The sequence below is a fragment of the Mauremys reevesii genome, linkage group 13 (assembly GCF_016161935.1).
Source record: "Mauremys reevesii isolate NIE-2019 linkage group 13, ASM1616193v1, whole genome shotgun sequence".
Classification (NCBI taxonomy): Eukaryota; Metazoa; Chordata; order Testudines; family Geoemydidae; genus Mauremys; species Mauremys reevesii.
The window spans coordinates 4,840,512-4,864,256 of NC_052635.1; the positions used below are offsets into that span (position 1 = coordinate 4,840,512).

Below are 23,745 nucleotides of genomic sequence, written 5' to 3' on the forward strand. Positions count from 1 at the left end.
GGGTGCTGAGGAGGTTTCAGGGTGCAGGGAGCATGCACAGGGATTTCGGGGTGCTGAGGCTGATTTGGGGTGCAGGGAGCATGCACAGGGATTTGGGGGTGCTGAGGGGGGTTTCAGGGTGCAGGGAGCATGCACAGGGATTTTGGGGTGCTGAGGCTGATTCGGGGTGCTGGGGGCATGCCCTGGGCTTTGGGGTGCTGAGGAGGTTTCAGGGTGCAGGGAGCATGCACAGGGATTTCGGGGTGCTGAGGCTGATTTGGGGTGCAGGGAGCATGCACAGGGATTTGGGGGTGCTGAGGGGGGTTTCAGGGTGCAGGGAGCATGCACAGGGATTTTGGGGTGCTGAGGCTGATTCGGGGTGCAGGGGGCATGCCCAGGGATTTGGGGTGCTGAGGAGGTTTCAGGGTGCAGGGAGCATGCACAGGGATTTTGGGGTGCTGAGGCTGATTTGGGGTGCAGGGCGCATGCACAGGGATTTGGGGGTGCTGAGGTTTCTGGGTGCAGGGAGCATGCACAGGGATTTCGGGGTGCTGAGGCTGATTTGGGGTGCAGGGCGCATGCACAGGGATTTGGGGGTGCTGAGGGGGGTTTCAGGGTGCAGGGAGCATGCCCAGGGATTTCGGGGTGCTGAGGCTGATTCGGGGTGCAGGGCGCATGCCCAGGGATTTGGGGGTGCTGAGGCTGATTCGGGGTGCAGGGCGCATGCACAGGGATTTGGGGTGCTGAGGCTGATTCGGGGTGCAGGGCGCATGCCCGGGGATGTGGGGTGCCTCACTCAATGTCCCCCCGCAGGCGGGTGCTGAGTTTCATGAGGGCCGTCAGGGCGAGGGCACGCGTAGGGGGCAGCGAGAGGTGTGACTGCAGCACCCGCTCCAGCAGCGCCAGCACCTGCCCCTCCTCCACCTGTGGGGGCGACATGGGGCAGGGGTGAGCTGGGACCCAGCCCCCCGGGGTCCTGCCCCCTCTGCCCCCCAACCAGCCCCGCCCCCTGACCTGCACAGGCTCCGCCTCCTCGCAGCTCTCAACTAGGAGGTCACCATATTCGCCGATGCACCAGGTGGCCACCTGCACCAGGGGTTGCTGGGAAAAAAGCGGGGTGGGGGGCGACCCCCGAAATGAGAGAGTGTGGATTAGCCCCGCCCCAAAACTGCCTGGCCCCGCCCCCCGCTGGGACCACCCCTCCCCCTCCCGCACCGAGACCCCCTCACCGGGGAGATGTCGCAGGCCAGTGCCCCATAGAGACGTCTCACGATGTAGGGGTGCAGCTCCCCGGCCCCCCCAATCAGCTGGATCAGGCGGGAGACCCCATCGTCTGGCACCGAGGAGCCGGCCTGGGGGGGGGGGAGACCTGGTTACCTGCTGCCCCCCCGGACCCCCGTCTGCCCCTCCTCCCCGTCACTTACCCCGATCTGCACCTGCACCCCAGATCTCTCTGCATGCTCTCTGCACCCCCAATCTGCCAGCTGCACCCCCAGATCCCTCTGCGTTCTCCCCGTATCCAGATCTCCCCATACCCCCATCTCCCCCTGCACCCCCATCTTCCCCTGCACCCCCAGATCTCTCTGCATTCTCCCCGTACCCCCAACTCCCCTGCACCCCAGATCTCTCTGCGTTCTCCCGCACCCCCATCTCCCCTGCACCCCCAGATCTCTCTGCGTTCTCCCCACACCATCTCCCCTGCACCCCAGATCTCTCTGCATTCTCCCGCACCCCCATCTCCCCTGCACCCCAGATCTCTCGTTCTCCCGCACCCCATCTCCCCTGCACCCCAGATCTCTCTGCGTTCTCCCGCACCCCATCTCCCCTGCACCCCAGATCTCTCTGCGTTCTCCCGCACCGCCATCTCCCCTGCACCCCAGATCTCTCTGCGTTCTCCCGCACCCCCATCTCCCCTGCACCCCCAGATCTCTCTGCGTTCTCCCCGCACCCCATCTCCCCTGCACCCCCAGATCTCTCTGCGTTCTCCCGCACTCCCCATCTCCCCTGCACCCCAGATCTCTCTGCGTTCTCCCCGCACCCCATCTCCCCTGCACCCCCAGATCTCTCTGCGTTCTCCCGCACTCCCATCTCCCTGCACCCCCAGATCTCTCTGCGTTCTCCCGCACCCCATCTCCCCTGCACCCCCAGATCTCTCTGCGTTCTCCCGCACTCCCATCTCCCCTGCACCCCAGATCTCTCTGCGTTCTCCCGCACTCCCATCTCCCTGCACCCCCAGATCTCTCTGCATTCTCCCCGCACCCCCATCTCCCCCTGCACCCCCAGATCTCTGTGCGTTCTCCCGCACCCCCATCTCCCCTGCACCCCCAGATTTCTCTGCGTTCTCCCGCACTCCCATCTCCCCTGCACCCCAGATCTCTCTGCGTTCTCCCCGCACCCCCATCTCCCCTGCACCCCCAGATCTCTCTGCGTTCTCCCCACACCGCCATCTCCTCCTGCACCCCAGATCTCTCTGTGTTCTCCTGCACTCCCATCTCCCCAGATCTCTCTGCGTTCTCCCCGCACCGCCATCTCCCCCTGCACCCCCAGATCTCTCTCATGCTCTCCCGCACTCCCCATCTCCCCTGCACCCCAGATCTCTCTGCGTTCTCCCCACACCGCCATCTCCCCTGCACCCCAGATCTCTCTGTGTTCTCCCTGCACTCCCATCTCCCCTGCACCCCAGATCTCTCTGCGTTCTCCTGCACCCCCATCTCCCCTGCACCCCCAGATCTCTCTGCGTTCTCCCCGCACCCCCATCTCCCCTGCACCCCAGATTTCTCTGCATTCTCCCCATACCCCATCTTCCCCTGCACCCCAGATCTCTCTGCGTTCTCCCGCACTCCCCATCTCCCCTGCACCCCAGATCTCTCTGCGTTCTCCTGCACTCCCATCTCCCCTGCACCCCAGATCTCTGCGTTCTCCCGCACCCCCATCTCCCCTGCACCCCCAGATCTCTCTGCGTTCTCCCGCACCCCCATCTCCCCTGCACCCCAGATCTCTCTGCGTTCTCCCGCACCCCCATCTCCCCTGCACCCCCAGATCTCTCTGCGTTCTCCCGCACTCCCATCTCCCCTGCACCCCAGATCTCTCTGCGTTCTCCCGCACCCCATCTCCCCCATCTCCCCCAGATCTCGCTGCGTTCTCCCCGCACCCCCATCTCCCCTGCACCCCCAGATCTCTCTGCGTTCTCCCCGCACCCCCATCTCCCCCTGCACCCCCAGATCTCTCTGCGTTCTCCCCACACCGCCATCTCCCCCTGCACCCCCAGATCTCTCTGTGTTCTCCCGCACCCCCATCTCCCCCAGATCTCTCTGCGTTCTCCTGCACCCCATCTCCCCTGCACCCCCAGATCTCTCTGCGTTCTCCCTGCACTCCCATCTCCCCTGCACCCCCAGATTTCTCTGCATTCTCCCGCACCCCCATCTTCCCCTGCACCCCAGATCTCTCTGCGTTCTCCCGCACCCCCATCTCCCCTGCACCCCAGATCTCTGCGTTCTCCCGCACTCCCATCTCCCCTGCACCCCAGATCTCTCTCGTTCTCCCGCACCCCCATCTCCCCTGCACCCCCAGATCTCTGCGTTCTCCCCGCACCCCATCTCCCCTGCACCCCAGATCTCTCTGCGTTCTCCCCGCACTCCCCATCTCCCCTGCACCCCCAGATCTCTCTGCGTTCTCCCGCACCCCCATCTCCCCTGCACCCCAGATCTCTCTGCGTTCTCCCGCACTCCCATCTCCCCTGCACCCCCAGATCTCTCTGCTCTCCCGCACTCCCATCTCCCCTGCACCCCCAGATCTCTCTGCGTTCTCCCACACCCCCATCTCCCCTGCACCCCAGATCTCTCTGCGTTCTCCCGCACCCCATCTCCCCTGCACCCCCAGATCTCTCTGCGTTCTCCCTGCACTCCCATCTCCCCTGCACCCCAGATCTCTCTGCGTTCTCCCCACACCCCATCTCCCCTGCACCCCAGATCTCTCTGCATTCTCCCTGCACTCCCATCTCCCCTGCACCCCAGATCTCTCTGCGTTCTCCCGCACCCCCATCTCCCCTGCACCCCAGATCTCTCTGCGTTCTCCCGCACTCCCATCTCCCCTGCACCCCAGATCTCTCTGCGTTCTCCCGCACTCCCCATCTCCCCTGCACCCCAGATCTCTCTGCGTTCTCCCGCACCCCATCTCCCCTGCACCCCAGATCTTTCTGCGTTCTCCCCACACCGCCATCTCCCCTGCACCCCAGATCTCTCTGCGTTCTCCCGCACTCCCCATCTCCCTGCACCCCAGATCTCTCTGCGTTCTCCCCACACCGCCATCTCCCCTGCACCCCCAGATCTCTCTGCATTCTCCCCGCACTCCCCATCTCCCCTGCACCCCAGATCTCTCTGCGTTCTCCCACACCGCCATCTCCCCTGCACCCCCAGATCTCTCTGTGTTCTCCCCACACCGCCATCTCCCCCTGCACCCCCAGATCTCTCTGCGGTCTCCCCACCCCCATCTCCCCTGCACCCCAGATCTCTCTGCGTTCTCCCGCACCCCCATCTCCCTGCACCCCAGATCTCTCTGCGTTCTCCCACACCGCCATCTCCCCTGCACCCCAGATCTCTCTGCGTTCTCCCGCACCCCCATCTCCCCTGCACCCCAGATCTCTCTGCGTTCTCCCCACACCGCCATCTCCTCCTGCACCCCCTGATCTCTCTGAGTTCTCCCCGCACCCCCATCTCCCCCTGCACCCCAGATCTCTCTGCGTTCTCCCGCACCCCCATCTCCCCCTGCACCCCCAGATCTCTCTGCGTTGTCCCCGCACGCCCATCTCCCCCTGCACCCCCAGATCTCTCTGCGTTCTCCCCACACCGCCATCTCCCCCTGCACCCCCAGATCTCTCTGCGTTCTCCCGCACCCCCATCTCCCCTGCACCCCAGATCTCTCTGCGTTCTCCCGCACCCCCATCTCCCCTGCACCCCAGATCTCTCTGCGTTCTCCCCACACCGCCATCTCCCCTGCACCCCAGATCTCTCTGCGTTCTCCCGCACCCCCATCTCCCCTGCACCCCAGATCTCTCTGCGTTCTCCCCACACCGCCATCTCCCCTGCACCCCAGATCTCTCTGCATTCTCCTGCACTCCCCATCTCCCCCTGCACCCCCAGATCTCTCTGCGTTCTCCCCACACCGCCATCTCCCCTGCACCCCAGATCTCTGTGTTCTCCCCACACCGCCATCTCCCCTGCACCCCAGATCTCTCTGCGTTCTCCCCACACCCCCATCTCCCCTGCACCCCAGATCTCTCTGTGTTCTCCCGCACTCCCCATCTCCCCCTGCACCCCCAGATCTCTCTGCGTTCTCCCCACACCGCCATCTCCACCTGCACCCCCAGATCTCTCTGCGTTCTCCCGCACCCCCATCTCCCCCTGCACCCCCAGATCTCTCTGCGTTCTCCCCGCACCCCCATCTCCCCCTGCACCCCAGATCTCTCTCGTTCTCCTGCACTCCCCCATCTCCCCCTGCACCCCCAGATCTCTCGGCGTTCTCCCCATACCCCATCTCCCCTGCACCCCAGATCTCTCTGCGTTCTCCCCCTACCCCCATCTCCCCCTGCACCCCCAGATCTCTCTGCGTTCTCCCGCACTCCCCATCTCCCCTGCACCCCAGATCTCTCTGTGTTCTCCCCACACCATCTCCCCTGCACCCCAGATCTCTCTGCGTTCTCCCCACACCCCATCTCCCCTGCACCCCAGATCTCTCTGCGTTCTCCCTGCACCCCCATCTCCCCCTGCACCCCCAGATCTCTCTGCGTTCTCCCCGCACCCCAATCTCCCCTGCACCCCAGATCTCTCTCGTTCTCCCCGCACCCCCATCTCCCCTGCACCCCAGATCTCTCTGCGTTCTCCCGCACTCCCCATCTCCCCTGCACCCCAGATCTCTCTGCGTTCTCCCGCACTCCCATCTCCCCTGCACCCCCAGATCTCTCTGCGTTCTCCCCGCACTCCCCATCTCCCCTGCACCCCCAGATCTCTCTGCGTTCTCCCGCACCCCATCTCCCCTGCACCCCAGATCTCTCTGCGTTCTCCCCGCACTCCCATCTCCCCTGCACCCCCAGATCTCTCTGCGTTCTCCCGCACTCCCATCTCCCCTGCACCCCAGATCTCTCTGCGTTCTCCCGCACTCCCCATCTCCCCTGCACCCCAGATCTCTCTGCGTTCTCCCCACACCCCCATCTCCCCTGCACCCCCAGATCTCTCTGCGTTCTCCCGCACTCCCCATCTCCCCTGCACCCCAGATCTCTCTGCGTTCTCCCGCACCCCCATCTCCCCTGCACCCCAGATCTCTCTGCGTTCTCCCTGCACCCCCATCTCCCCTGCACCCCAGATCTCTCTGCGTTCTCCCCGCACCCCCATCTCCCCTGCACCCCCAGATCTCTCTGCGTTCTCCCTGCATCCCCATCTCCCCTGCACCCCCAGATCTCTCTGCGTTCTCCCCGCACCCCCATCTCCCCTGCACCCCAGATCTCTCTGCGTTCTCCCGCACCCCCATCTCCCCTGCACCCCAGATCTCTCTGCGTTCTCCCGCACTCCCCATCTCCCCTGCACCCCCAGATCTCTCTGCGTTCTCCCCGCACCCCATCTCCCCTGCACCCCAGATCTCTCTGCTCTCTCCTGCACCCCATCTCCCCTGCACCCCAGATCTCTCTGCGTTCTCCCCGCACCCCCATCTCCCCTGCACCCCAGATCTCTCTGCTTCTCCCGCACTCCCCATCTCCCCTGCACCCCAGATCTCTCTGCGTTCTCCCGCACCCCCATCTCCCCTGCACCCCCAGATCTCTGCGTTCTCCCGCACACCCCATCTCCCCTGCACCCCAGATCTCTCTGCGTTCTCCCTGCACCCCATCTCCCCTGCACCCCAGATCTCTCTGCGTTCTCCCCGCACCCCCATCTCCCCTGCACCCCAGATCTCTCTGCGTTCTCCCCGCACCCCCATCTCCCTGCACCCCAGATCTCTCTGCGTTCTCCCCTGCCCCCAGGGCCCCGCCTCTCACCAGGGTCAGCACTGCAGGACGGTGTCTATGTGCCAGCGTTTGTTCGGAGCGAATCTGGGGAGGAGCAGAGAGAAGGGGGTGGGGGGCTGCAGGCTGAGCCCCGCCCTCACACGCCCCCGCCGCACTCACCTCTCGGCCGCGAGGAGCAGCCCGGAGGCGCAGGGGCGCTGCATGGGCGGGGGGCAGGTCGCCAGGAAACCCAGCAGCTCCTGGGCCATGGGCCCGATGTTGGCGGCCGACAGCAGAGCCAGGCTGAGATCCAGGGCGCGGCTGGGGAGGGGTCAGGCGCCGGGCCCCAAGTCTCACCGCTGGAGGGCGGGGTGGGGTGGGGCGGGGTGTCTCACCGCCGCAGGGCCGGGTCGGGGGCAGGGGTCTCACTGCCGCAGGGCGGGGGCGGGGCGGGGGCAGGGGGTCTCACCGCCGCAGGGCGGGGCGGGCCGGGGTGGGGCGGGGGGCAGGGGTCTCACCGCCGCAGGGCGGGGCGGGGGCGGGTGGGGGCTGGGGCGGGGGCAGGGGTCTCACCGCCGCAGGGCCGGGGCGGGGTCGGGGTGGGGGCGGGGTCTCACCGCCGCAGGGCGGGGTCCGGGGTGGGGGCAGGGGTCTCACCGCCGCAGGGCGGGTCCGGGGCAGGGGGTCTCACCCGCAGGGCGGGGTCGGGGTGGGGCTGTGGGCGGTCGGGGTGGGGGCAGGGGCGGGGCAGGGGTCTCACCGCCGCAGGGCGGGGTCGGGGTGGGGGCTGTGGGCGGGTCGGGGTGGGGCAGGGGCGGGGCAGGGGTCTCACCGCCGCAGGGCGGGGCGGGGCCGGGTCGGGGTGGGGCGGGGTCTCACCGCCGCAGGGCGGGGTCGGGGTGGGGGCTGTGGGCGGGGTCGGGGTGGGGGCAGGGCGGGGGGGCAGGGGGTCTCACCGCCGCAGGGTGGGGCGGGGTCTCACCGCCGCAGGGCCGGGTCGGGGTGGGGCAGGGGCCAGGGGTCTCACCGCCGCAGGGCCGGGGCGGGGGCAGGGGTTTCACCGCCGCAGGGCCGGGTCGGGGTGGGGCTGGGGGGGTCTCACCGCCGCAGGGCCGGGTCGGGGGCAGGGGCAGGGTCGGGTGGGGCTGGGGCCGGGGCGAGGTGGGGCGGGGTTCGGGCTGGGGGCGGGGGTCTCACCGCCGCAGGGCCGGGTCGGGGTCCTGCAGGCAGCCCAGCACGGGGCCCGGTGCCTCTGGAGGGCGCTGGGCTCCGCCTGCACCAGCCGCAGCAGCGACGCCAGCGCCACGGACCTGGGGAACGGCCCCCCCGGTGAGCCCCACGCGGCCTCCCGGACGCCTGGGTCCCTCCCCGGCTCTCCACTGACCCCGGCACCACCCGCCCCGGGCCTCAAACTCAGACCCCCACCCGGCCCCTCCCGCCCCGGGCCCCAAACTCAGACCCCACCGGCCCCCTCCCGCCGGGCCCCAAACTCAGACCCCACCCGGCCCCTCCCGCCCGGGCCCCAAACTCAGAGCCCCCACCCGGCCCCTCCCGCCCTGGGCCCCAAACTCAGACCCCACCCGGCCCTCCCGCCCCGGGCCCCAGCTCAGACCCCACCCGGCCCCTCCCACCCCGGGCCCAAACTCAGATCCCCACCCGCCCCGTGCCCCAAACTCAGACCCCCTCCCGGCCCCTCCCGCCCCGGGCCCCAAGCGCAGAGCCCCCCCCCCGGCCCCTCCCGCCCCGGGCCCCAAACTCAGACCCCCTCCCGGCCCCTCCCGCCCGGGCCCCAGCTCAGACCCCCACCCGGCCCCTCCCGCCCGGGCCGCCAAACTCAGACCCCCTCCCGGCCCCTCCCGCCCCGTGCCCCCAAACTCAGAGCCCCCTCCCGGCCCCTCCGCCCCGTGCCCCAAACTCAGAGCCCCACCCGGCCCCTCCCGCCCGTGCCCCAAACTCAGACCCCCACCCGGCCCCTCCGCCCCGTGCCCCCAAACTCAGAGCTCCCCACCCGGCCCATCTCCGCCCGTGCCCCAAACTCACATCCCCACCCGGCCCTCCCTGCCCCGTGCCCCAAACTCACATCCCCACCCGGCCCCTCCCGCCCGGTGCCCTCAAACTCACACCCCTCCCGGCCCCTCCCGCCCCGTGCCCTCAAACTCACACCCCTCCCGGCCCCTCCCGCCCCGTGCCCTCAAACTCACACCCCCTCCCAAGCCCTCAAAACAGCTCCTCCCCATCCTCTCTGACCCCCAATCTAGCCCCACCCCTCTCCCTGTCTCACCCCAAACCCAGCCCCCTCCCCCTCCTCCTCTCTGACCCCTCCACCCCAAACCTACCCCCTCCCCGGGGCTAATGGCCAAGACACCTGGTCTCTTCCCGCCCCTTTCTTACGAGGAGAGTCCCGGACACCTGGGTCCTTTACCTGATGTTCCGATCCCTGCTGAGGAGGAATCGTCCCAGAATATTGACAGCCAGGACCTGGGGAGAGGCCGAAGCTGGAGATTTGCCCGCTGGTCCCAGCCCGGCCTGCGGGAGGCGGGAAGGAGGGGGATCGGGGGCATTGACCGGGGGAACTACCCGCCACTGGATTCTGGCCCGAGTGGGGGAGGGCGGGGGCTGGGAATGAGGGAAAGGGGCAGGGAGATTAGAGGATGAGCGGCGTGGGGGGGGGGCAATGGGGCAGGGCCGCCAGGGAATGAGGGGGGGATTGGGGGCACTGACCTGGGGAACTACCCGCCACTGGATTCTGGCCCGACTGGGGGGGGAACGAATGAGTGGGGAGGAAGGAGGGGATGGGGCAGAGCAGACGGGGGGGGGGGGAATCAGGCCCCAGAGTTAAATTATGCCTGGGAGGCGGCTGGGGGCGTTGACCTGGGGAACTACCCGCCACTGGATTCTGGCCCGACTGGGGGGGAGGAAGGGGGGAGCTGGCAGAGGCCCGGGCTGGGCCCCCCCGTACCCGCAGGCCGGGCGCCGAGCGCACCGCCGTGATGGTCAGCACCGCCTCGTACAGCACCGCGCTGCCCGCGTTGTGTGAGGTCTCCGTGTTCGTGGCCACCTGGTGGAGGGGGAGACGGGGGGGGTCAGCGCCGGCTCGGTGCTTCCCCCCCCCCCGCCCCAGGCCCCACCCACCTGGGCCAGGGTGTCGTTCATGGCCTCGCTGGCCTCCTCGCTGCCCTGTCCCAGGAGTCGCAGCAGCCGCAGGGCGCGCACCTGGAGGGGAGATTGGGGGGTCAGAGGGGGGTGAGGGGCCCCGAGGGGCAGGAGGGGCAGGGAAGGGGGGTACCTGCAGGAAGGGGTCGCTGACCCCCATGATGCTGTGCTCCTGTGAGTACCCCGACACCTCCAAGTTGCGCAGCATCTCCACCACGTGGGGCACGGCCTGGAGCGGGAACGGGGGTGAGTTCATCGCCCCCCAGAGCACCCCCATCACCCCCTCCCCCTCCCCGTCCACCTCTGGGAACACCTACCGCAGCTGTGTGGGGCACTGGGGGCCCGGACTCCTGGGTTCTCTCCCGGCTCGGGGAGGGGAGTGGGGTCTAGTGGTTAGAGGGGGGGCTGGGGGCCCGGACTCCTGGGTTCTCTCCCGGCTCTGGGAGGGGAGTGGGGTCTAGTGGTTAGAGGGGGGGGGCTGGGGGCCCGGACTCCTGGGTTCTCTCCCAGCTCTGGGAGGGGAGGGGGGGCTAGTGGTTAGAGGGGGCTGGGGGCCCGGACTCCTGGGTTTCTCTCCTGGCTCTGGGAGGAGGAGTCTAGTGGTTAGAGCAGGGGCACTGGGGCCCGGACTCCTGGTTCTCTCCTGGCTCTGGGAGGAGTGGGGTCTAGTGGTTAGAGGGGGCTGGGGCCCGGACTCCTGGGTTCTCTCCCAGCTCTGGGAGGAGTGGGGTCTAGTGGTTAGAGGGGGCTGGGGCCCGGACTCCTGGGTTCTCTCCTGGCTCTGGGAGGAGGGAGTCTAGTGGTTAGAGCAGGGGCACTGGGCCCGGACTCCTGGGTTCTCTCCTGGCTCTGGGAGGAGTGGGGTCCAGTGGTTAGAGGGGGCTGGGGGCCAGGACTCCTGGGTTCTCCTGGCTCTGGGAGGAGTGGGGTCTAGTGGTTAGAGGGGGCTGGGGCCAGGACACCTGGGTTCTCTCCTGGCTCTGGGAGGAGTGGGGTCCAGTGGTTAGAGGGGGCTGGGGGCCCAGACTCCTGGGTTCTCTCCCGGCTCTGGGAGGGGAGTGGGGTCTCGGGGTTAGAGGGGGCTGGGGCCCGGACTCCTGGGTTCTCTCCCAGCTCTGGGAGGAGTGGGGTCTAGTGGTTAGAGGGGGCTGGGGCCCGGACTCCTGGGTTCTCTCCTGGATCTGGGAGGGGAGGGGCGTCGAGTGGTTAGAGCAGGGGGCACTGGGGGCCCGGACTCCTGGGTTCTCTCCTGGCTCTGGGAGGGGAGTGGGGTCTAGTGGTTAGAGGGGGGGGGCAGGGGGCCAGGACTCCTGGGTTCTCTCCTGGCTCGGGGAGGGGAGTGGGGTCGAGTGGTTAGATGGGGCTGGGGCCAGGACACCTGGGTTCTCTCCTGGCTCTGGGAGGGGAGTGGGGTCTAGTGGTTAGAGGGGGGGGCTGGGGGCCCAGACTCCTGGGTTCTCTCCTGGCTCTGGGAGGGGAGTGGGGTCTAGTGGTTAGAACAGGGGGCACTGGGGCCAGGACTCCTGGGTTCTCTCCTGGCTCTGGGAGGAGTGGGGTCTAGTGGTTAGAGGGGGAGCTGGGGCCAGGACTCCTGGGTTCTCTCCTGGCTCTGGGAGGAGTGGGGTCTAGTGGTTAGAGGGGGCTGGGGCCAGGACACCTGGGTTCTCTCCTGGCTCTGGGAGGAGTGGGGTCTAGTGGTTAGAGGGGGCTGGGGCTCAGACTCCTGGGTTCTCTCCTGGCTCTGGGAGGAGTGGGGCCCAGTGGTTAGGGGCTGGGGCCCAGGACTCCTGGGTTCTCTCCTGGCTCTGGGAGGAGTGGGGTCCAGTGGTTAGAGGGGGCTGGGGCCAGGACACCTGGGTTCTCTCCTGGCTCTGGGAGGAGTGGGGTCTAGTGGTTAGAGGGGCACTGGGGCCAGGACTCCTGGGTTCTCTCCTGGCTCTGGGAGGGGAGTGGGGTCTAGTGGTTAGAGGGGGCTGGGGCCAGGACTCCTGGGTTCTCTCCTGGCTCTGGGAGGAGTGGGGTCCAGTGGTTAGAGGGGGCTGGGGCCAGGACACCTGGGTTCTCTCCTGGCTCTGGGAGTGGGGTCCAGTGGTTAGAGGGGGCTGGGGCCCAGACTCCTGGGTTCTCTCCCGGCTCTGGGAGGGGAGTGGGGTCTAGTGGTTAGAGGGGGGGCTGGGGGCCCGGACTCCTGGGTTCTCTCCTGGCTCTGGGAGGGGAGGGGAGTCTAGTGGTTAGAGCAGGGGGCACTGGGGGCCCGGACTCCTGGGTTCTCTCCTGGCTCTGGGAGGAGGCCCAGTGGTTAGAGGGGGCTGGGGCCAGGACTCCTGGGTTCTCTCCTGGCTCTGGGAGGAGTGGGGTCTAGTGGTTAGAGGGGGCTGGGGCCCAGGACACCTGGGTTCTCTCCTGGCTCTGGGAGGAGTGGGGTCTAGTGGTTAGAGGGGGGGCTGGGGCCCAGACTCCTGGGTTCTCTCCTGGCTCTGGGAGGAGTGGGGTCCAGTGGTTAGAACAGGGGCACTGGGGCCAGGACTCCTGGGTTCTCTCCTGGCTCTGGGAGGAGTGGGGTCCAGTGGTTAGAGGGGGAGCTGGGGCCAGGACTCCTGGGTTCTCTCCTGGCTCTGGGAGGAGTGGGGTCTAGTGGTTAGAGGGGGCTGGGGCCAGGACACCTGGGTTCTCTCCTGGCTCTGGGAGGAGTGGGGTCCAGTGGTTAGAGGGGGCTGGGGCCAGGACTCCTGGGTTCTCTCCTGGCTCTGGGAGGAGTGGGGTCTAGTGGTTAGAGGGGGCTGGGGCCAGGACACCTGGGTTCTCTCCTGGCTCTGGGAGGAGTGGGGTCTAGTGGTTAGAGGGGGCTGGGGCCCAGACTCCTGGGTTCTCTCCTGGCTCTGGGAGGAGTGGGGTCTAGTGGTTGGGGGCTGGGGCCAGGACTCCTGGGTTCTCTCCTGGCTCTGGGAGGAGTGGGGTCTAGTGGTTAGAGGGGGCTGGGGCCCAGACTCCTGGGTTCTCTCCTGGCTCTGGGAGGAGGTCTAGTGGTTAGGGGCTGGGGCCAGGACTCCTGGGTTCTCTCCTGGCTCTGGGAGGAGTGGGGTCTAGTGGTTAGAGGGGGCTGGGGCCAGGACACCTGGGTTCTCTCCTGGCTCTGGGAGGAGTGGGGTCTAGTGGTTAGAGGGGCACTGGGGCCCGGACTCCTGGGTTCTCTCCTGGCTCTGGGAGGAGTGGGGTCTAGTGGTTAGAGGGGGCTGGGGCCCGGACTCCTGGGTTCTCTCCTGGCTCTGGGAGGGGAGGGGAGTCTAGTGGTTAGAGCAGGGGGCACGGGGGGCCCGGACTCCTGGGTTCTCTCCTGGCTCTGGGAGGGGAGTGGGGTCTAGTGGTTAGAGGGGGGGGCGGGGGGCCAGGACTCCTGGGTTCTCTCCTGGCTCTGGGAGGGGAGTGGGGTCTAGTGGTTAGAGGGGGGGCTGGGGGCCAGGACACCTGGGTTCTCTCCTGGCTCTGGGAGGGGAGTGGGGTCTAGTGGTTAGAGGGGGCTGGGGCCCAGACTCCTGGGTTCTCTCCTGGCTCTGGGAGGAGTGGGGTCTAGTGGTTAGAACAGGGGCACTGGGGCCAGGACTCCTGGGTTCTCTCCTGGCTCTGGGAGGAGTGGGGTCTAGTGGTTAGAGGGGAGCTGGGGCCAGGACTCCTGGGTTCTCTCCTGGCTCTGGGAGGAGTGGGGTCCCAGTGGTTAGAGGGGGCTGGGGCCCGGACACCTGGGTTCTCTCCTGGCTCTGGGAGGGGAGTGGGGTCCAGTGGTTAGAGGGGGCTGGGGGCCCAGACTCCTGGGTTCTCTCCCGGCTCTGGGAGGAGTGGGGTCTAGTGGTTAGGGGGCTGGGGCCAGGACTCCTGGGTTCTCTCCTGGCTCTGGGTGGGGTGTGGGGTCTTGTGGTTAGTGGGGGGGAGCTGGGAGCCAGGACTCCTGGGTTCTCTCCTGGCTCTGGGAGGGGAGTGGGGTCTAGTGGTTAGAACAGGGGGCACTGGGGGCCAGGACACCTGGGTTCTCTCCTGGCTCTGGGAGGGGAGTGGGGTCTAGTGGTTAGAGGGGGGGAGCTGGGGGCCAGGACTCCTGGGTTCTCTCCTGGCTCTGGGAGGGGAGTGGGGTCTAGTGGTTAGAGCAGGGGGCACTGGGGGCCAGGACTCCTGGGTTCTCTCACCTTGCGGAAGTGACTCAAGACATCTGGGCTTCGCTCGCACATTTCCGTGATCAACAGCAGGGTGCCGTGAAGGAGGCCTGACAAGAGGCCGACGGGTGTCAGTCAACTCCCCGCCTCCCCCCGCCCCCCGCTCTCTGGGCTGCAGCCCCTCACCGTGGCATCCGGACAATCCTTGGCAGGGGCCAGCACCTCTGCGGTTGGGGGGTCTGGGCCAATGAGGGTATTTTGCTAAGAGGGGTGTGGCCCCTGGGCGTGCCTCAGTTTACCCACGGACTCTCTAGCCGCTGGGGGGGGTGGGGTGTAATGGATCAGCGAGGCCTGGGCAGACTCAGCGCAGGTGGGGAGACCCAACCGCTGGACCCCGGAGGGTCGACCCCTCGTGTCCAGCGTCCACAGCCAGAGGAGGGGCTGGAGCCAGAAGGGCCCCTCTACGGGTCCCCCTCCCCCCCCCCCCGAAAGGCCAGGGTGGAAGGACCTCGGGATCGGCCGTGTGGGATCACAGCGTGGGATGGGGCAGAGGTTCCCGGCGACCGGGGGGGCAGCACTGAGGATTGGGGGGGACGGGGCGTTTCGGGGGTCCCTCACCATGGCGGCGCCCCTGGAGGAGCCGGTCGCAGACGGGGACGAAGACGTCTGAGAGCTCCGGGACTTTGCGGACGATGTGGACGGCGCAGGCCATAGCCTGGGGGGGCAGAGGGGGTTAGGAGTTGGGGGCAGAGGGGGTTGGGAGTTGGGGGCAGAGGGGTTAGGAGTTGCGTGGGGCAGGTGGGGTTAGGAGTTGGGGCAGGCGGGTTGGGGGCCGGGTACAGGCAGGAGAAGGCCTTAGGGAAGGGGCTGGGGAACAGGAGAGGCTCTGGGGCAGAGGGGTTGGGAGTTGGGGGCAGGCAGGTTGGGAGTTGGGGGCAGGCAGGTTAGGAGTTGCAGGGGCAGAGGGGTTGGGAGTTGCGGGGGCAGGCGGGTTGGGAGTTGGGGGCAGAGGGGGTTGGGAGTTGGGAGCTGGGGCAGGCGGGTTGGGGGCCGGGTACAGACAAGAGAAGGCCTAGGGGGAAGGGGGCTGGGGAACAGGAGAGGCTCTGGGGCAGAGGGGGTTGGGAGTTGTGGGGGCAGGCAGGGGTCGGGAGTTGGGGGCAGAGGGGGTTGGGAGCTGGGGGCAGGCGGGTTGGGGGCCGGGTACCGGCAGGAGAAGGCCTTAGGGAAGGGGGCTGGGGAACAGGAGAGGCTCGGGGGCAGAGGGGTTGGGAGTTGGGGCAGGCGGGTTAGGAGTTGCAGGGGCAGAGGGGTTGGGAGTTGCGTGGGGCAGGTGGGGGTTGGGAGTTGGGGGCAGAGGGGAGTTGGGAGCTGGGGCAGGCGGGTTGGGGGGCCGGGTACAGGCAGGAGAAGGCCTTAGGGGAAGGGGGCTGGGGGAACAGGAGAGGCTCTGGGGGCAGAGGGGGGTTGGGAGTTGGGGGGCAGGCAGGTTGGGAGTTGTGGGGGCAGGCAGGGTCGGGAGTTGGGGCAGAGGGGTTGGGAGCTGGGGGCAGGCGGGTTGGGGGCCGGGTACAGGCAGGAGAAGGCCTTAGGGAAGGGGGCTGGGGAACAGGAGAGGCTCGGGGCAGAGGGGGTTGGGAGTTGGGGGCAGAGGGGTTGGGAGTTGGGGGCAGGCGGGTTGGGGGGCCGGGTACCGGCAGGAGAAGGCCTTAGGGGAAGGGGGCTGGGGGAACAGGAGAGGCTCGGGGGGCAGAGGGATCGTAGGGGGTGGGGTCACGGCGAGGAGGGGTCGGGGGGTCCCCACTCACCTTCCTGCGCACGGGGGCCGGGGCGTCCCCCGCCAGCCGCTGCACCTCCCCCGCCAGGTCGCGGCACATCCCCGCCGAGCCCAGGCAGCCGAGGCAGCCGAGCGCCAGGCCCTGCACGCAGGGGGAGGGGTGCGCCAGGTCGCTGCGGGGACAGGGGGGTGAACCGGATCCCAGCCCCCCAAACCCCAGCCTCATCCTCTGAACCCCAAATTCCTGTCTTCACCATCCAGGTTCAACCCTGGCCCCCCAAACCTCCGGTGCCCTGTAGCCAGAAGCTCCCTGAGTTCCTGAACCCCCATATCCCAGCCTGATCCCCCAGAACCATCAGCCTCCTTGGGGTCCCCCCGAACCCCCCACACCTCAGCCTGATCCCCCAGAACCATCAGCCTCCTTGGGGTCCCCCAAACCCCAATACCCCAGCCTGATCCCCCAGAACTATCAGCCTCCTTGGGGTCCCCCCAAACCCCCCACACCTCAGCCTGATCCCCCAGAACCTTCAGCCTCCTTGGGGTCCCCCTGAACCCCCCACACCTCAGCCTGATCCCCCAGAACCATCAGCCTCCTTGGGGTCCCCCCAAACCCCCACACCTCAGCCTGATCCCCCAGAACCATCAGCCTCCTTGGGGTCCCCCTGAACCCCCATACCCCAGCCTGATCCCCCAGAAACATCAGCCTCCTTGGGGTCCCCCCAAACCCCCATATCCCAGCCTGATCCCCCAGAACCATCAGCCTCCTTGGGGTCCCCCTGAACCCCCACACCTCAGCCTGATCCCCCAGAACCATCAGCCTCCTTGGGGTCCCCCCGAACCTCCCACACCTGAGCCTGATCCCCCCAGAACCATCAGCCTCCTTGGGGTCCCCCAAACCCCCATACCTCAGCCTGATCCCCCAGAACCATCAGCCTCCTTGGGGTCCCCCCAAACCCCCCACACCTCAGCCTGATCCCCCAGAACCATCAGCCTCCTTGGGGTCCCCCCAAACCCCCATACCCCAGCCTGATCCCCCAGAACCATCAGCCTCCTTGGGGTCCCCCCGAACCCCATACCCCAGCCTGATCCCCCAGAACCATCAGCCTCCTTGGGGTCTCCCAAACCCCATATCCTCAGCCTGATCCCCAGAACCATCAGCCTCCTTGGGGTCCCCAAACCCCCATACCCAGCCTGATCCCCAGAACCATCAGCCCCTTGGGGTCCCCCAAACCCCATACCCCAGCCTGATCCCCCAGAACCATCAGCCTCCTTGGGGTCCCTGAACCCCATATCCCAGCCTTATCCCCCAGAACCATCAGCCCCTTGGGGTCCCCCCAAACCCCCATATCCCAGCCTGATCCCCCAGAACCATCAGCCCCCTTGGGGTCCCCCCGAACCCCCATATCCCAGCCTGATCCCCCAGAACCATCAGCCCTTGGGGTCCCAAACCCCATATCCCAGCCTTATCCCCAGAACCATCAGCCTCTTGGGGTCCCGAACCCCCATATCCCAGCCTTATCCCCCAGAACCATCAGCCTTTGTCTCTCCCAAACCCCCATATCCCAGCCAGATCCCCCCGAACCATCAGCCTCCGTGGGGTCCCCAAACCCCCATATCCCAGCCTGATCCTCCAGAACCACCAGCCTCCTTGGGGTTCCCAAACCCCCACACTCAGCCTGAGCCCCCCAGAACCAGCAACCTCCTTGGGGTCCCCCAAACCCCCATACCCCAGCCTGAGCCCCCCCAGAACCATCAGCCCCCTTGGGGTCCCCCCGAACCCCCATACCCCAGCCTGAGCCCCCCCAGAACCATCAACCTCTTTGGGGTTCCCCCAAACCCCCATATCCCAGCCTGATCCCCCAGAACCATCAGCCCCCTTGGGGTCCCCCCAAATCGCCAATCCTCAGCCCCCCCAAACCCCAGCCCTCTTGGGGTCTCCCCCTCACTTCTTGATGCTATTGGTCAGGAGCAGGTGGGCGTCCTGCCTCTCGTCCAATAGGAGCGCAGCGCCCAGGTAGCCAATCCGCTTCTTGTGGAATTGGGGTGAGGCCAAGAGCTTCAGACACTCCATCTGGGGGGACAAGGGGGGGCAGGGGATCAGTGGGGGAGGGGCGATTGGAGGAAGGGGATGCAGGGGGTGCAGGGTGGGAGATGGGGGTGCAGGCAGTTCAGGGGCCCCGTGTTACCCTGCTGGGGTCCCCCTTGGGGGAGCAGACGGGGGTTAGGGGTGCAGTGGGGTGATACTGGGGTCCCACCAGGGCAGGGTTTGGCGGTCCCGGGGAAGGAGGGAAGATATTGAGATCTCAGGGGAACTAAAGGTGCAAGGGGGGTTCCTGTGGTGCGGGGGTGCAGGGCGGGGAATCAGGAGTGCGGAGGGAGGGGCAGTAGGAGGTCTGGAGTGCTGTGGGGATATTGGGGCATGGGGTGCAGCAGGGATATCGGGGTGCAGAGAAGAAGTGGGGTTCTGGGGGTACAGTGGGGCATATGGAGGTGCAGTGGGGATATCAGGTGTGGCGGTGCAGTGGGGTTCTGGGGTGCAGTGGGGATATAGGGTGTGGGGGTGCAGTGGGGTATATGGGGGCATGGGGGTGCAGTGGGGAATATCAGGGTGTGGCGGTGCAGTGGGGTTCTGAGGGTACAGTGGAGGATATGGGGGCGTGGGGGTGCAGTGGGGATATCAGGTGGCAGTGCAGTGGGGTTCTGGGATACAGTGGGGATATAGGGCATGGGGTGCAGTGGGGATCTGGGGGCATGGGGGTGCAGTGGGGGATATCAAGGTGTGGCGGTGCAGTGAGGTTCTGGGGGTACAGTGGAGGATATGGGGGCGTGGGGGTGCAGTGGAGTTATCGGGGTGCAGTAGGGAATGCGGGGGTGCAGTGGGGTTCTGGGGTACAGTGGGGATAGCAGGGCACGGGGGTGCAGTGGGGGATATCAGGGTGTGGCGGTGCAGTGGGGTTCTGAGGGTGCAGTGGGGGAGATGGGGGGGGGGTGGTGCAGTGGGGGAGATCAAGGTGTGGCGGTGCAGTGAGGTTCTGGGGTACAGTGGGGATATAGGGTGGCGGTACAGTGGGGATATCAAGGGTGTGGCAGTGCAGTGGGGATATGGGGGCATGGGGGTGCAGTGGGGTTCTGGGGTGCAGTGGGGATATCAGGTGTGATGGTGCAGTGGGGGATATCAGGGCATGGCGGTGCAGTGCGGGATATGGGGGCACGGGGGTGCAGTGGGGATATGGGGGCACGGGGTGCAGTGGAGATATGGGGCACAGTGGGGATATATGGTGTGGGTGCAGTGGGGGATATCAGGGTGTGGCGGTGCAGTGGGGTTCTGGGGGTACAGTGGAGGATATAGGATGTGGGGGTGCAGTGGGGATATAAGGGCATGGCGGTGCAGTGGGGATATGGGGCACGGGGTGCAGTGGGGGCTCTGGGGTTCAGTGGGGATAGCAGGGTGTGGTGGTGCAGTGAGGTTCTGGCGGTGTAGTGGGGATATGGGGGCACGGGGTGCAGTGGGGATATCAGGGTGTGGGGTGCAGTGGGGTTCTGGAGGTACAGTGGAGGATATAGGGTGTGGCAGTGCAGTGGGGATATGGGGCACGGGGTGCAGTGGGGGGTGGGGTGGGGCAGTGGTGCAGTGAGGGCCCGTGGGCAGTGGGAACGTGGGGTGCAGTGGGGCCCGGGGTGCAGTGGGAACGTGGGTGCAGTGGGGGCTCCGGGGTGCAGTGGGGAATGCGGGTGCAGTGGGGCTCTGGGGTGCAGTGGGAACACCGGGTGCAGTGGGGCTCTGGGGTGCAGTGGGGATAGCAGGGTGTGGTGGTGCAGTGAGGGTCTGGGGTACCGTGGGGATATGGGGGTGGGGTGCAGTGGGGATATCAGGGCATGGCGGTGCAGTGCGGGCCCGGGAGGTGCAGTGGGGCTCCAGGGGTGCAGTGGGGAACGTGGGGTGCAGTGGGGCCCGGGGTGCAGTGGGGAACACGGGGTGCAGTGAGGCCGGTGGGTGCAGTGGGGAACGCGGGAGTGCAGTGGGGCCTGGGGTGCAGTGGGGAACGCGGGTGCAGTGGGGCCCGGGGTGCAGTGGGAATGCGGGGTGCAGTGGGGCTCTGGGGTGCAGTGGGGCTCTGGGGTGCAGTGGGGATAGCAGGGTGTGGTGGTGCAGTGAGGTTCTGGGGTACCGTGGGGATATGGGGGCATGGGGTGCAGTGGGGATATCAGGGCATGGTGGTGCAGTGGGAGATATGGGGTGCAGTGGGTTTCTGGGGTGCAGTGGGGATATGGGGGCATGAGGTGCAGTGGGGTTCTGGGAGGTGCAGTGGGGATATGGGGCGAGGGGGTGCAGTGGGGCCCGGGGTGCAGTGGGAACACGGGGTGCAGTGGGGCCTGGGGTGCAGTGGGGCTCCGGGGTGCAGTACGGAATGCGGGGCAGTGGGGCTCTGGGGTGCAGTGGGAACGGGGGTGCAGTGGGGATATGGGGTGCAGTGGGGATAGCAGGGTGTGGTGGTGCAGTGAGGTTCTGGGGGTACCATGGGGATATGGGGGCATGGGGGTGCAGTGGGGATATCAGGCATGGTGGTGCAGTGGGGATATGGGGTGCAGTGGGTTTCTGGGGTGCAGTGGGGATATGGGGGCCCGGGGTGCAGTGGGGATATCAGGCATGGCGGTGCAGTGGGGAATGTGGGGTGCAGTGGGGCCTGGGGTGCAGTGGGGAACACGGGGGTGCAGTGGGGCTCTGGGGGTGCAGTGGGAACGCAGGGGTGCAGTGGGGCCCGGGTGCAGTGGGGATAGCAGGCGTCGTGGTGCAGTGGGGATACGGGGTGCAGTGGGGCCCGGGGTGCAGTGGGGATAGCAGGGCGTGGTGGTGCAGTGGGGATATGGGGTGCAGTGGGTTTCTGGGGGTGCAGTGGCGGATATGGGGGCCCGGGGGTGCAGTGGGGTTCTGGGAGGTGCAGTGGGGGATAGCAGGGTGTGGTGGTGCAGTGAGGTTCTGGGGTACAGTGGAGGATATGGGGCATAGGGGTGCAGTTCAGTAGGGAATGCGGGGTGCAGTGGGGTTCTGGGGTACAGTGGGGATAGGTGGGGGTGCAGTGGGGATATGGGGGCATGGGGTGCAGTGGGTTCTGGGAGGTGCAGTGGGGATAGCAGGGTGTGGTGGTGCAGTGGGGATATGGGGGTGTAGGGGTGCAGTGGGGCTGGGGTGCAGTGGGGCTCCAGGGGTGCAGTGGGGTTCCGGGGTGCAGTGGGGATATGGGGTCGGGGGTGCAGTGGGGATATCAGGGCATGGCGGTGCAGTGGGGAATGCGGGGTGCAGTGGGGCTCTGGGGTGCAGTGGGAACGCGGGGTGCAGTGGGGCCCGGGGTGCAGTGGGGATAGCAGGGTGTGGTGGTGCAGTGAGGTACTGGGGGTACCGTGGGGGATATGGGGGCATGGTGTTGCAGTGGGGGATATCAGGGCATGGTGGTGCAGAGGGGGATATTGGGGTGCAGTGGGTTTCTGGGGTGCAGTGGGGATATGGGGCCTGGGGTGCAGTGGGGTTCTGGGAGGTGCAGTGGGGGATAGCAGGGGGTGGTGGTGCAGTGGGGGATATGGGGGCGTAGGGGTGCAGTGGGGGCTCCGGGGGTGCAGTGGGGAACGCGGGGGCGCCGCGGGGCTCCGGGGGACATCGGGGTGCGGGTCCCTCACCTGGCCGAAGTGGGCAGGGTACCCCAGCAGGTGGATGTAGAGCAGTTTGGTGAGGTTGGCTGTGCCGGCCTGGGGGTCCCCGACCCGAATGGCCCCCCGGATCCGGGCACATTCCCGCTGCACCAGCTCGCGCTCCACGGCCTGCGTCCGCGCCCCCCGCACCCGCCGGATCAGCTCCGGGAGCGTCAGGACGGGGTCCCCCATCCTGCGAGGAGAGGGAGGGGTCACCCCAAGGCAGAGCCCCCCCTAAGCGAACCCCCGTATCCCTCCCCCCACACCTGGGCCCTGTCTCCTCCCATCGCCCTTCCCCACTCCCCCTCCCCCCCAGAGGTCCCCTGGGCCCCATCCTCCATGGCCCCATCCCCACTTCCCTCCCCGCCACGTGCACCTGCCCTTACCCCGGCCCCTCCTGGCACATCCCCCGCCTCCCCCTCACCTGGCTGCTCTCCCAAATCAGCCCCTCCCCCTCCATCGCTCCACGACGGGGGGGGGGGCTCCGCTCCCTGCCCCCCGCTTACCTGGCTCGCTCCACACTTCCGCAGACCTCACCTGTGCGCGGCGCTCACCTGGCGCCCGGCGCCCCCTGCTGGCCGCGGGCGGAACTGCACCCGTTGGGGCCGGGGGAGGGACTGGGGAAGGAGGGGGATGGGGCAATAACTGAGGGGCTGCGGGTTCGGGGGGGGGGAACCGGGGGAGCTACTGGGTTTTCGGGGGGGGTCTGAGGAAGTGGGAGGGGCTTTCGGAGGAGCTGGGAGGGGTCGGTCCTTGGGGGCGCAGTGGCCCTGGGCTGGGTGTGTGGGGCCCACCCAGGTGGAAGGAGCCTGGCCCATCCCCCAGCCCCGGGGTGGTAACAGCTGGGGCAGCTCGGGGACCAGCCTCTGGGGCGGGGACGTCCCCCCCTAGGCAGCCCCAGACCCAGCGGGGCCCTGAGCTCGCTGATGTCAAAGTGCGAGTGAGTGGCCGGACCTGGCGGCTCTGCAGCTCGCCCATCAGACACGGACCCCCACCCCCGGCCGTCGTACCCCACTGGCGAACCGCCTCTGCTAAGCTGCTCCCAGCCCTGCCCCTTCAGTTGCCAGCTTCGGGAGTCCTGCCGTTCCACCTTCCCTCTAGGCCATTCCCAGCCCTGGGGCAACGGGGGTCCCTGACCCACAGACGGGCTGCAGAGCCCTGGAAATGGGGCGGTTTTCACTTCGGTGCTTTGCTCGAGGTCCCGGTGGCTGATTTCTCTGCCCCTGGGGGCCGCGTGGTTGTAATTAGAGTGGGGGGGTTAGAGCAGGGAGTGGGGCTGGAAGCCAGGACCCCTGGGTTCTCTCCCCAGCTCTGGGAGGGGAGTGGGGTCTAGTGGTTGGAGGGTGGCGGGGGGGGCTGGGAGCCAGGACACCTGGGTTCTCTCCCGGCTCTGGGAGGAGGAGGGTCCGGTGGTTGGAGGGTGGAGGGGGCTGGGAGCCAGGACCCTGGGTTCTCTCCCCAGCTCTGGGAGGAGTGGGGTCCGTGGTTGGAGGGTGGAGGGGGCTGGGAGCCAGGACCCCTGGGTTCTCCCCCCCGCTCGGGGTGGGGCGTGGGGTCTAGTGGTTGGAGGGTGGGGGAGGGGCTGGGAGCCAGGACCCCTGGGTTCTCTCCCCAGCTCTGGGAGGGGAGTGGGGTCCGGTGGTTGGAGGGTGGAGGGGCTGGAAGCCAGGACCCCTGGGTTCTCTCCCGGCTCTGGGAGGAGTGGGGTCCGGTGGTTGGAGGGTGGGGAGGGGCTGGAAGCCAGGACCCCGGGGTCCTCTCCCCAGCCCGGGGAGGGGAGTGGGGTCTAGGGGTTGGAGGGTGGAGGGGGGGGCTGGGAGCCAGGACCCCTGGGTTCTCTCCCCGGCTCTGGGAGGGGAGTGGGGTCCGGTGGTTGGTGGGTGGGGGAGGGGCTGGGAGCCAGGACACCTGGGTTCTCTCCCCGTCTCTGAGAGGGGAGTGGAGTCCGGTGGTTGGAGGGTGGGGAGGGGCTGAAGCCAGGACTCCTGGGTTCTCTCCCGGCTCTGGGAGGAGTGGAGTCCGGTGGTTGGTGG

At 67.7% G+C, this 23,745-nt stretch overlaps 1 protein-coding gene across 1 annotated transcript; it reads right to left on the minus strand.

Annotated features, from left to right (window-relative positions):
• Positions 1-1,208: 1,208 nt before the first annotated feature.
• Positions 1,209-22,330, minus strand: AP1G2 (adaptor related protein complex 1 subunit gamma 2). The gene is given in 15 exon segments (XM_039498300.1): positions 1,209-1,331; positions 7,004-7,057; positions 7,133-7,273; positions 8,150-8,192; positions 8,195-8,262; positions 9,375-9,430; positions 9,912-10,010; positions 10,085-10,165; positions 10,239-10,334; positions 14,284-14,360; positions 14,869-14,965; positions 16,059-16,200; positions 17,974-18,098; positions 21,701-21,905; positions 22,219-22,330. Coding segments are annotated over 13 exon segments (1,278 nt in total). The 5' UTR covers position 21,905; positions 22,219-22,330; the 3' UTR covers positions 1,209-1,331; positions 7,004-7,008.
• Positions 22,331-23,745: the final 1,415 nt, after the last annotated feature.